The sequence below is a fragment of the Artemia franciscana genome, chromosome 12 (assembly GCF_032884065.1).
Source record: "Artemia franciscana chromosome 12, ASM3288406v1, whole genome shotgun sequence".
Lineage (NCBI taxonomy): Eukaryota > Metazoa > Arthropoda > Branchiopoda > Anostraca > Artemiidae > Artemia > Artemia franciscana.
The window spans coordinates 36,402,815-36,415,834 of NC_088874.1; the positions used below are offsets into that span (position 1 = coordinate 36,402,815).

General features: G+C 34.3%; 1 protein-coding gene across 3 annotated transcripts in view; it reads left to right on the forward strand.

The window, feature by feature from the left end:
* The window catches only part of LOC136034062 (titin-like), a 148,026-nt gene that overhangs the window by 19,510 nt on the left and 115,496 nt on the right, over nucleotides 1–13,020 (forward strand). For all 3 annotated transcript variants that reach the window (XM_065715179.1, XM_065715180.1, XM_065715178.1), the window contains exons 4-5: nucleotides 5,290–5,540; nucleotides 11,103–11,356. In XM_065715179.1, coding sequence (XP_065571251.1) covers nucleotides 5,290–5,540; nucleotides 11,103–11,356 — 505 coding nt within the window. The remainder of the gene's footprint in view (nucleotides 1–5,289; nucleotides 5,541–11,102; nucleotides 11,357–13,020) is intronic.

The window sequence follows — 13,020 nt, forward strand, 5'->3', positions numbered from 1 at the left end:
TGCATATTCCTTTTTTTTTCATTGTCTTTGCTTCGAGAAGAACTGCAATTAAGAAACCGCAGCACTTAAATCTATTGACATTTATTAGTAAATTTTGTCTCAAAACATTTTTAACTTTACTAAAACTTCACTAGGAAATACCACTCCATTTGACAGCGTCCTTGTGTTATGTAAAATAGGCATAAACTCAATCAAATAATATAAGTTAAATTTCTTGCGTGAATTTAAAATGTTAATTTGGGATCGGATATTAGTTCTCTTGGAAATGCAGGTTAAACTCCTGCTTTTGGGCCCTGATAATACAGGCACAGCAATGATCAACGATAGCGAATGCATCAACATTGTGGCAACAGTGCATATATAACGTTGGAGGAGCTTCCTAATGCTGGAGGGTCCTCTTAATTGATGCTTAAGCCTTGTTATGGAATCCAAAAAAGGAATTTGGTTCAGTACTTAGAGATGGAAGCTTGTCGACTGTTTAAAATTTCAAGAATCAAGAATCGGTGTTATCAGCCTTTTCGCTAAGATTTGCCTTTTCACCGTTGCTTTGAGAGGGCCTCTTTAAACTTAGTAATTGTTTTTTTAGGTTTGTTTGGTTTTTATTTCGTCCTTGAAATTCTTATCCGTATATTTTTATTCTTTATTTACTTTAGTGCACTGAGCAGGCTGAGCGGAGGTCTCGACCAAAATTTCTACCTTTTTATCTTCCCTCTTTTCATTTGTTGGAATTTTCTTCGTTTTCTCTTCCTCATAGTTTGTCTTTTCACTTGAATTTTCTCTTTTAGCGGCGTCCCTCACCTCTCTCTCTCTGCTCACTATGGTGAGCAGAGTTAAGATTTTAATTGAAAAATTGAAAAGTTCTCAGAATACCAAAAAATCTCTTTTATAAGTATCATTATATTTAAACCAGCCAGTCTAGTTTTACCAGTATGAGTGGTCTTTTACTTCTACTTACTTTTGCCAACAGTGGGACCAGTCGTTTTAGCTTCACTCGGCCTCCGAATGAAGCTTTTGAACGAAAACCTTGGTCTCCCACGATGACCGGTGTTGTGCCAATTCGTCGGCAAACTTTACCCGTTGTCTGTCCCATTTGTAGTGGAATATACAGAAACCTCCAGCAGGCTCCAGATCTTGCCTAACCAGCGAAATTGCCCTCCTTTTCTTCTATGCCATGTTGAGAAGGGTTCAACGAGAAGTATCTGTTTAATGAGACGTTCGTTGGGGTGACGCAAAATGTGTCCAACTAAGCAGAGCTGTTGGAGCTTGATGACGCTTGAGATTTTTTCGATATTGAAACATTGTCGGTGGATATCGTGGTTCGAAGTTTGATCTCAAGTCCAGAAGTGTAAAATTGAACGTAAGGAACGATGGTCAAAAACCTTTAGAAAATATAAGTTAGCTGCATTGATAGGCCGCGATTCAACACCATAGTGTAGGACTGCCCGAACTATCGACCTATATGTGCCTATCCTCGTTTTCAAGCTAATTTCTTGATGGACCCAGATATGTTTGCGAAGCTGAGCGAAAACTGCTTGAGCTCTGTCTTTTCTTCTGTTGGCGTCTAGCTTTCTTCGCTTTCTTCGTGTTTGTTTGTATGCTGGGGTAAGCTTATAAATGCGCTACATCGTCAAGCATTTGCTAGGCTGAGTTTTACATTAAAATTTCCTGTTTTAACTGAGTTTTTCTCTTTTAATATATATTTCTTTTAAATAAAAAGAAATCATTTAGCGATTCCCTTAAAGATTAGGAAATTCAAAATATTACTTCAGGTGCAGGAATTGTGTTTAAGGATTATTTTTAATATTTGGTATTCAGGGGCTAGTATTTAGGGATTTTTAAGTCCTTGTAAAAAGTAATAACAAAGAAGTGTCCTTTTAAAATAGTAAAACTAAACTGGAATTCTCAAATGTATTTACTCTAAGAGTGTTTCTGGTATTCTTTCTCTATGCTTTCTCTGATTCTTTCTATTCTTTCTCTGATTATTATCAGATTGCTTTATCGTGCAACAGTTAAAAGAAGCTTTTAAAAACATACTCTTCGAAATAACCATTAAAAAAATATAACCAGTGAAAAAATCAACCATGTATATCAACCATGAGAATGGTTGAGAATCGTTCATCGTTCATCGTTCATAAAAGGGGAGGAAAAAAATAAATATTATATATTAATAAATATATAATATATATTTTAATACATATTTTAAATATATATTATTAACCAGGGATAAGTCCAAGGGTGGGGGGATTGCGGGGATACATCTTCTCCTCCCCCCCCCAAAAATAAATTCGGGGAATACATTCCGTGGGGGTGACATTCTTATAGATTTTGAGTGATACAAAAGGACAATGTACACTATAAATCTTATTGTGATGAGGATAAAAAGTGAATGATATATTCATTCTATAAAACAAAATTTGAAATAAAACCGTTGTAAAAGCTAACCAAATTTATTACGGGTTTTAATCCCATTGATGTAGAGTAATGTATGCACAACAAGTAGGAAATGTGTAACAATCTCCACATGAGATTTTTTGTTTTGTGAAAATGCAGTTGAGAACAATGCCAGATTGCTGCCAAGTAAGCAACGTGCTGTTATAACCTCGGGTTCCTAAAATTGTTGAACTTCATTTAAATCACGCATGTGCTTTTTCAGTGTTTATATAGAAGTCTACGCCGATGTTTGTTAATTAGTCGTCCATCATTTCAAAACGGAAATCAACAATTATAGACTTTTTCAAAAATAAACAGTTGGTTGGTAACAGACCTTGGTTGGTTGATACAAAGCTTAGTTGGAACGGGAAGTAATTAAAACACTTAAGGGGGTAAAGTTATGATGGAGCTTCATCTATGAGCGGCCAGTTTTAAGGTAGTGCTGCTATACTCCGTGAAATTTTTCTCCATGCAGTCTATGTTCGCTTATCAACTCACTCCTTAAACTCAACTCTGTTTCATTCGTACAACATACCTGTTACAAGAAACTGTCTAGGAACTTTTAAAGAAGTAATTAATTTCTTCAGATTTTCACCTAAACGCTCTGCAATTTTCAAACAAATTGTTAAAGAAAGTTCTTATTATGACAAGGATAAACAGAATAAGATTGAACAAGTTTTGTGAGACTAGACGGGTGCCTGGATGGAGCACTTAAAAGCAATCATTTTGTTTTAAAAAATATTCATTATTATCTCTAAGGCTGTGAGTGAAACTCAAGAACATTGTGATTCAGATTATGAATCTTCTACCAAAGGCTTTTCTTTGGTATCTGCTATTGAAAGATTCAGTTTCGTTGCAGCTATGGTTACTGTCAATCAAGTTTTTAGTCTGTCACACAATTTGTCGACATATTTGCAATCAGCAGCTATGGTCGCAGCTATGTTTCACCCTTTTTTTAATGAAGGGACTGAACTGTGTCAAGATTATGAAATCAGCATTAGGGTGCCTAGATGAGCTGTAAAACCAACGGACAGGAATAACTACGCAACAGTGTCAGAGGATCCTGATACATATTACCGACTTTTTGTATTTTTCCCATTAATGAACTAATTTCTGAAGCAGGTGCATCAGCGAATTCTTAGTCACAGAAAGTTGCTGGAGTCGCTGCAGTACCTATTTCCTCAGCAGTGTATTTCCCTCGAGGAAAAAATATATCGGATATATCTTATACTCTGACTAGTTTTTGGTATCTTGATGCAGACATCTATAGAGGAAAGTTGCAAACTATGGTAGCTTTGTGGAGGAGGATGTGGATACAGTCGAAAAATATGGCACCAAAATATTTCACAACTTGCTTAAAAGAAGGTGATAAGAACTTTTCCCCCCTCTATTTTGATTTTTGAAGATTGTGGCGACAATTCCCGTCACTACGGCTACGTGTGAAGGTCCTTTTTTTGCCTCGAGAAGAGTGAAATCCTATACCAGGATTGTCTCAGGTGAGGAACGGCTTAATGGATGGGCCTTATTATCCATACACAGGGATGTTTCAGTCAATGCAGAAGAAATTTTGGAGAAACTGGCCCACAACAAAAAGGGTGGCTTGATTTTATTTTATAATTACATTTTTACGGTGTTGTCTCAATAAAGAACATACCTTATTCTTTTTAACCAGTACTACCATCCCCCAGTCAAAATATCTATCCCCTTCTGAAATTTATCGCTCAGTTGCTTCTGTTATAAACAGAAAACAGCTGTTTGAAGTAAACTATATATAAACAGATAAATGACCAGAAATTAAACAGAGTCATATAGTCATAAATAAGACTATATGACTTCGACTTCTAGCCCAAAAATCTTAGTTTTTATAGTTACAGGATTTTGAATTTGGGGATAGAGGGGGGTGGGGAGATTAACCTCAAATTTACCACCACCACTCCGCAACACCAATGTAACGGTGGATGTGAAGTCTTAAAAGAAGGTCATTTACTTCTTGATACACGTAAAGAGCTCAGGAAGCTTGGCCCTCTTGATTCCAGACCCTGTTGTATGACTGGACATAAGAATTTACCAAACACAATGACAAAAATTGAAACTCACCATTAATCCGATATACTTGCACTTTCATTAGTATGCGTGCGACAGAATTTGCTGTTATTTTTTGTTAAACTATATTTTGATCAGCCAGACCCAATAAAAAGCTTTTATGTAGCATTAGTTCTATTTTGAGTTCAAACAATGCTTAGGATAAACCTTTGCTTGAAAGAGTTCACCGCAATCTGCCTACTTCGTACTGTGATACAGTCATATAGCTGCAGTGGTCTTGGAAAGTTTTTGAATTCGTTAAACTAAAAGGAGAGCAACACAAATACATTTTAGAAAGCTTACAGTTGAACTAAGAAAATTAGAAGCTGTTGCAATAAGAACACGCTATTTAAATGTTTTGTTTAGAGTCAAGCTGCAGTTCTGTGTTAGTTAGTTCTGTGTTTAAGTTAGATTTGCTTGTAGTCAATCTTCAGTTCTTCATTCTGCAGCTTTGCAGCTCTACAGTTTCTTATTTTTTACTATATATTTATTTTTATTATATATTATACATTTATTTTTATTTTATTAGTATTTTTTTCATATTCTTATTTTTATATTTTTTTTATATATTTACATTAATCATATTAATATTATATGGATTATTAATTATATTATTATATTATTTATATTTTATATTGTATTAATTATATTAATGTAGTATTATATTTATATTAATTATATGAATATATTTATGTTAATTTTACATTATATATTTTATAATATTTTTTATTTATATATTATTTTTTAATTTATAATATATTATGTATTTATTTGCAGTCGAGCTACTGTTCTGCGGGAGAATATCTCTCAACTTGAAAAAGAAGCTAAATTTGAGCTTCCTTCTATTCGAGATGTGGAAACAGTCCGAGTTTTTCTTGGTAGACTACAAAACATACGAAGGTCTTGCCTTGAGGCAAGCATTCAAGCCTTGAAAGAAGGACATTTACTTCTTGATACACTTAAAGAACTCAGAAAGCTTGGTTCTATTGATTCCAGACCCGATTTTATGGCTGGACAGGTCAACACAGGTAATATTTTAGTTTTTTATAGATAATATATAAATATAGGGAGGAATAGTTCTAACCTTGGAAAAGGGGTATGGGGCTAATGACCTTATCCGCTGTAAAGGGAGTGGGTCGAAAACACAAGAAGAGTGTATTTCCTGGCAAGGCTTCAATTTGTCTGGAATATGATACCTTTGGACTAATTTTCTATTGCTCGTGTCTCTTCTCCCCTTATTTCTTTATCCATTATGAAAGACTTGCATTTTGCTCCTCTTGTACTCTTGCTTAGTCATACATCAGTTCTTATATTTTGCTTCTTGGAAGATTTTATTAAATCAAAACACTATATAAATTTTCTATGAAATATCGAGAATGCTTCTAATGTCGGTTGTAAAGTTGAAAAGATGATAGCCTAACTGACAGTTGAATTGAGCTCTCATTCTCAGAAAATAATTACATTATAACACATTTTCTTAGAAATAAGTCTCTTAGATTTGTGCCAAGGTGCACATAAGGGGGCAGGGAAGGGAGGCAGCCCCCTGGCTGAAGGAGACTGCTTTATATGTGTATATTTTTGCTTTAAGATTTCTATTATACGGTGCCCATGATTCGTGCGTTGAATCCATTTAATGTGAAGCTCCAATAAATCTGACTATTGGCTCAATATAATCTTAATGTAATCAAATAAATCTGACTAAATTGGGTTTCTCAGGGCAATTTTACTTTCTCAGTGTAATTTAAGATAACGAAGAAATTTTTGTGAACAATAAAGAAACTTAAGTGAACAATTAGGCCGTGTAATCAACAGCTGTCATATGCGTAACGTAATTTAAACAAAAAAAATTACTCTAAGACACATCCTTAAAAAGTTTTAAACTATAATCACAATTAAAATAAATTTGAAAGACTCCTATAAATGGGATTTTTGTCTAAAAGTTTTTATCGATATTTTTGAATAACTTAATTTTTGTTTCTCCTTTTCGATCTTCATAATGCGCAGCAGATATGTAGTTTTACTAATGAAAATATATAAACAATCACAATTGACCATCCTTAACACACACAAAAAAATCTTGTGTCTTTTTTTAGATATGGCTTAAATTTGATGATGTAATTATCACCAAGATCCAACCGTTTTGTGGAATGTTATTTTCTTTTTTTCTAAAAATAGAAAAAATAATCTCATGCTTGTATAAGTTGATTGATAATCTTCAACTTAATGAACTTTACATGTTTTGAATAACAAAATTCTTTTAATTCACTATGTCTCATCAAAATGTATTTTTTTAGGATTTCGATTACTATTAACACAAATCGCTCTTACCTAAAATCTGTTGCCAAAAAATATTTGATAATATCTGAGACCAATTATAAGCAAACTTGTTAAAAAAAAAAAAAAAAAAAAAAAAAAAAAAAAAAAAAAAAAAAAAAAAAAAAAAAAAAAAAAAAAAAAAAAAAAAAAAAAAGACAGGACTGCTATACCAACAATGTGTACCGTGTAATTTTGTGTGTTGAGTCACCCATTTTAAGTGGATAAGATGGTATCTTCGCGATGAATCTGATGAAAGATAAAAAAATACGTCTTGGAAGTAGTAGGTGGTAACAATATAGTATTGGGTTCAAACCAAACTCTTGCCATTTTAATTACCCGCATCTTCAGCAAAGGTGTGATATTAACACAGCAAAGAATTTAGTCATTAACAAACCATGATTTTTTTTCTTCCTTTAACAGGCGCCAATTTGCTATGGTTTGGGGACAATGGCTTTGAATTTATCTATATATATAAAAATAAGTTATTTGTGTGTGTCTGTTGACTGACGTCATGTTTGTGTGTAGACTGATGTCATGTTTGTCGACTGACGTCATTATAAGGATTGACCTGTATGTCGTCATGAAGTTGTTTGTCGACTGACGTAGCAATCACCATCAACAAAGCTCAAGGGCAATCATTATAATAATGAGGTATAGATCTGAATACGGATTGTTTTTCCCATGGACAATTATATGTTGCATGTTCAAGAGTCGGTAAACCTGACAATCTATTTATATGCACAGACAATGGGACAGCGAAGAATGTTGTATATTCGCAAGTTTTACAAACATATATATATATCTATCTATATTCACAGGTGGGACACAGGGACACAACTACAATGGCGCATAAATAATGTGGCACGAAAAAGCTAAAAAAAAAGAAAAAACCTAAAAAGAAAATAACTTAAAAAAAAGGAAAAAATAAAAAAGGTAAAACACTAAAAAGAAAAAAATACCGGGACACAAATGACGACCGGGACACAGGGAATATAAATGACGACCGGGACACAGGGACACAGCTACAACGGGGACGTCAGGGGGCACAGGGGGATATATATAAATGACGACGGGGACACACAATGGGACAGCGGAGAATGTTGTATATTCGCAAGTTTTTCTTTATTTTTCAGCGTCACTATGAAATACATATCGCCGAACCTTTGTTTTTTTTTAACTAAAATCTGGTAGGCATTGATGACCTTATCCAAGTCAAAATCCCAAACCCAATCATCATCGCTATCATTTTCAGTTTTGATATGTTTTGACTCTCGCTGTCCAGGTGGATTTTCATCTAACTGCGCGGTTTTGTGTTCTTTAGCCGCAAGCCTGTTTTCATGCTGTTCTTGTGATTCCTCGGCATGCTTTCTTTTCTTACTTTCTCTATCAGCCACAAGCCTGTTTTCATGCTGTTCTTGTGATTCCTCGGCACGCTTTCTTTTCTTACTTTCTCTATCAGCCGCAAGTCTTTTGGCATAGACTCTTTGAGCAGCTTCCTCGGCTGTTGCCATTGTAGGTTCTTCAGTCATTTTACAATTAAAAATTTCTCTTTCAACGATCTTCCTACAATTAAAAATTTGTCTTTGAACGATTTTCTTAAATACCTGTGTCCTGGTCGTCATTTATATTCCCTGTGTCCCGGTCGTCATTTGTGTCCCGGTATCCCAGTCTGTAATTACTCTTTGAGTGTCCCGATCGTCATTTATATTTCCTCTGTGCCGGTCGTCATTTGTGTCCCGGTCTGTAATTTCTCTTTGAGTGTTTTTTTTCTTTTTATTTTTTTTTTAGTTTTTTACCTTTTTTCATTTTTCAGTTTTCTTTTTCTTCTTTATTTTTCAGCGTCACTATGAAATACACATCGCCGAACCTTTGTTTTTTTAACTAAAATCTGGTAGGCATTGATGACCTTATCCAAGTCAAAATCCCAAACCCAATCATCATTGCTATCATTTTCAGTTTTGATATGTTTTGACTCTCGCTGTCCAGGTGGATTTTCATCTAACTGCGCGGTTTTGCGTTCTTTAGCCGCAAGCCTGTTTTCATGCTGTTCTTGTGATTCCTCGGCACGCTTTCTTTTCTTACTTTCTCTATCAGCCGCAAGCCTGTTTTCATGCTGTTCTTGTGATTCCTCGGCACGCTTTCTTTTCTTACTTTCTCTATCAGCCGCAAGTGTTTTGGGATAGACTCTTTGAGCAGCTTTCTCGGCTGTTGCCATTGTAGGTTCTTCAGTCATTTTACATGACGTCATATACTAAGCATCGTCATAACAAACTTGACGACAACTAACTTCATGACGACATACAGCTCAATCCTTATAATGACGTCAGTCGACATACAGACAGACACACAAACAAACAACTTATTTTTATACTAGCTGTAGGGGTGGCGCTTTGCGCCACCCCAACACGTAGTTGGTGGGGGCGCTTCGCCCCCCCCCCCAAGCCCCCCTCCCCGTGTGCGTGAGTCGTTACGTGCCATATTAGTTACACGCCATTGTAGTTGTGTCCTTGTGTCCCACCTGTGAATGTATATATATATATATATATATATATATATATATATATATATATATATATATATATATATATATATATATATATATATATATATATATATATATATATATATATATATATATATATATATATATATATATATATATATATATATATATATATATATATATATATATATATATATATATATATATATATATATATATATATATATATATATATATATATATATGTTTTTAACTACGTAAAACTTGCGAATATACAACATTCTTCGCTGTCCCATTGTCTGTACATATAAATAGATTGTCAGGTTTACCGACTCTTGAACATGCAACATATAATTGTCCATGGGAAAAACAATCCGTATTCAGATCTATACCTCATTATTCTAATGATTGCCCTTGAGCTTTGTTGATGGTGATTGCTAATCAAACATTCCCTGTGTCCCCATCGTCATTTATATGTCCCCCTGTGCCCCCCGGCGTCCCCGTTGTAGTTGTGTCCGTGTGTCCCAGTCGTCATTTATAGTCGACAAACATGACGTCAGTCGACACACACGTCCCAGTCGTCATTTGTGTCCCGGTGTCCCAGTCTGTAATTTCTCTTTGAGTGTCCCGGTCGTCATTTATATTCCTTTTTTTTAATTTTTATTTTTCTAGCTTTCTTTTTCTCCTTTATTTTTCAGTTTTTTTCCATTTTTTAGTTTTTTTTCTTTTTCAGTTTTTTTTTTTATTAGTTTTTAGTTTTTTTTTCTTTTTAGTTTTTTTGCTGTTTTTACCCTTTTTTATTTTTTTAGTTTTTTTTTCGTTTTTAGTTTTTAGTTTTTTACATGTTTTTATTTTTTTTTAGTTTTTTAGCTTTTTTAGTTTTTTAGTAGTTTTTACCTGTTTTTTAGTTTTTCTTAGATTTTTTTTCTTTTTTAGTTTTTTTCTTCTTTTGTATTAATGCTAAAGCCAAGGTTCGAACCTGGAACCTCTCGGACCTAGAACCTGGAACATAACGCTTTACCAACTCAGCTACTTCGGCTTGAATACATTTACCTTTTTTAGTTTTTTTTATTTCTATTTTTTTTCGTTTTAATTTTCTCCTTTATTTGTCAGTTTTTTTCCTTTTTTTAGTTTTTTTTCTTTTTCAGTTTTTAGCTTTTTTAGTTTTTTTATTAGTTTTTAGTTTTTTTTTCTTTTTAGTTTTTTTGTAGTTTTCACCTTTTTTTAGTTTTTTTTAGTTTTTTTTTTTACTTTTTTAGTTTTTTTAGTTTTTTTTAGTATTTTCTTTTTAGTTTTTTTTTTGTAGTTTTTATCTTTTTTAGTTTTTTTTTCTTCTTTAAAGCCAAGGTTCGAACCTGGAACCTCTCGGACCTAGAACCTGGAACATAACGCTTTACCAACTGAGCTACTGTATTTGTATTTTTATCGGATTAACGACGCTTCTTGACTACTAAGGTCCCTGCGTCGGCCCTGTAGTGCATTCCTGCAGCATGGTTCGATCTCTGGGTCCCGTATTACCACGCTAAGGTCAAACCCACTTCGAGAACACAGGTAGTTATATAACTGAGCTACTTCGGCTTGAATACATTCGTTTTTGAATTGGTATGTGATGAAATAATTCAGACGTCATATGCGGACAGTGACGTCACTCGACACACAGACACACAGACACACAGACAACTTATTTTTATATATATAGATATATAGATTATTAATTATAATTAAATTTTATCTTATACGATGTAATTTCATTAATTTATTTGTGTTTTAGCAATATCAAAAGTGGAATCTTGGATGGAAGGACTTCATGATTATCGCCTAAATGTTGAAATTTTGTGGAAGAAAAAACGTTCATTGTTAGAGCAAATATCAGCTATATGTGTCGTAAAAAAGGAATTGGAATCATTGGAGAAATCTCTCACGGAAAAGCGGAAAGTTCTGCTGGAAAAGAACTCTTTGGGAGAGTCCCAAACATCTGCCGAATTTTTGAGTCTTGAACACCAGAAGCTGGAACCTGTCTTGAAGGTAATTTACTAATAAACGAAAATTTGGAAAGATGTAATTAAGGACAAAAATTGCATTTAAACAAGAATAAACAGATAGTGAAATTGGAAAACAAATTCAGAATTTTTTTTTACCATGGACTTCAAAAGCTAGAACCAGTCTTAAAATATAGTTACAAGTAAATGAGAATTCTGAAATATGCTGAAGACGAATGCACCAGCTGAGGGGAGCTAGAGGAGGGGGGCAGGTGGTCCCACCCTGGGTATTGAAATAAACCTCTTTTGGGGGACATTTTCATTGAAAAGGCCTTTTTGGAGTTCTCATTGAAAAATTGACAAAAATTTACAATTTGCCCCCGTCTAAATTTTTAAAAATATATTCTACCCCCCCTCCCCCAATAAACTTTTATGAATAGGTGCCACTGGTAGGGGCATTCTAAGAGGATAAAGACGAAGAGGCGTACATCCCATGGACTTTGTCTAATGGTCGTAAAGCAGGATTTTACCTTTATTATTAAGACCAATTTATGAGTCGGGGAGATATTTTTAAGTTTTCTACAAGAAAAAAAAACTATTTTTTTTATCTGGATTTTTAAGAACAAGTTAAGAGACAGGAAAATTCTTGGGGTGGGGGGTATGTGCGTCAAACTAGTTACCCTTCCCCCTGGATAATACTGCTACTGCTACCTCTACTAACAATTAATTGCAGAGCCAAGCTGCCTGAGACCAACACAGCTGCGCACGCTCCTCTTCCGTCCCACCATATTCAAAGGTACCCTGATTTAATCATCTCAAGGAGTTTTATTTTCCCTCTAATCCTTCCTTACGGCCTCTTCTCACCTTATTCATGACGACCTGATGTTTGTCAGGCCGTAGATGGATGGCCAAAAAGGCCGATCCTTGTCAATTTGTCATCCTTCATCCACCAAATGTGTCCAAGCCATTTCAACCGTTCTCTCGTTATAACCCTAGAAAAGGGGAAAAAAGTCAGTTAAACCAAAACTACTCGTAGGCAATTCTTCCAGATACTTGACAAATCCTCCTAAATTATTTGAAGCGCCCACGATTCAGAACCATATTTTCACACTGTCATTACTAAAGCCTCCAATATTCTAGTCTTAATTTACAATTTATCCTCCTTCCTAGCTTTCAAGCTTTTTTCTTCCAAGCTTTTCTCAACTCTGAAAAAAAAACCCGAGCCTTGGTTATTTTTTTTTTCTTACATCTTCACCGTATCCACATCCTTATTAACAATACTATCTACTATATTATACTTATTAACTTATTATACTTATAAACAATATATAATATCTATATATCTTCTATATATATAAAAATAAGTTGTCTGTCTGTCTGTCTGTGGATCAGGTGACGTCATGTTTCTGTGTCGACTGACGTCATGAAGTTAGTTGTCGTCATTTTTGCTATGACGGTGACGTCATTAATGGTATTTAAGACATTTGTTCACGGAAAAATGTTTAATTGTAAAATGACCGAAGAACCTACAATGGCAACAGCCGAGGAAGCTGCTCAAAGAGTTTATGCCAAAAAACTTGCTGCTGATAGAGAAAGTAAGAAAAGAAAGCGTTCCAAGGAATCACAAGAACAGCAAGAAAACAGGGTTGCAGCTGATAGAGAAAGTAAGAAAAGAAAGCGTGCCGGGGAATCACAAGAACAGCAAGAAAA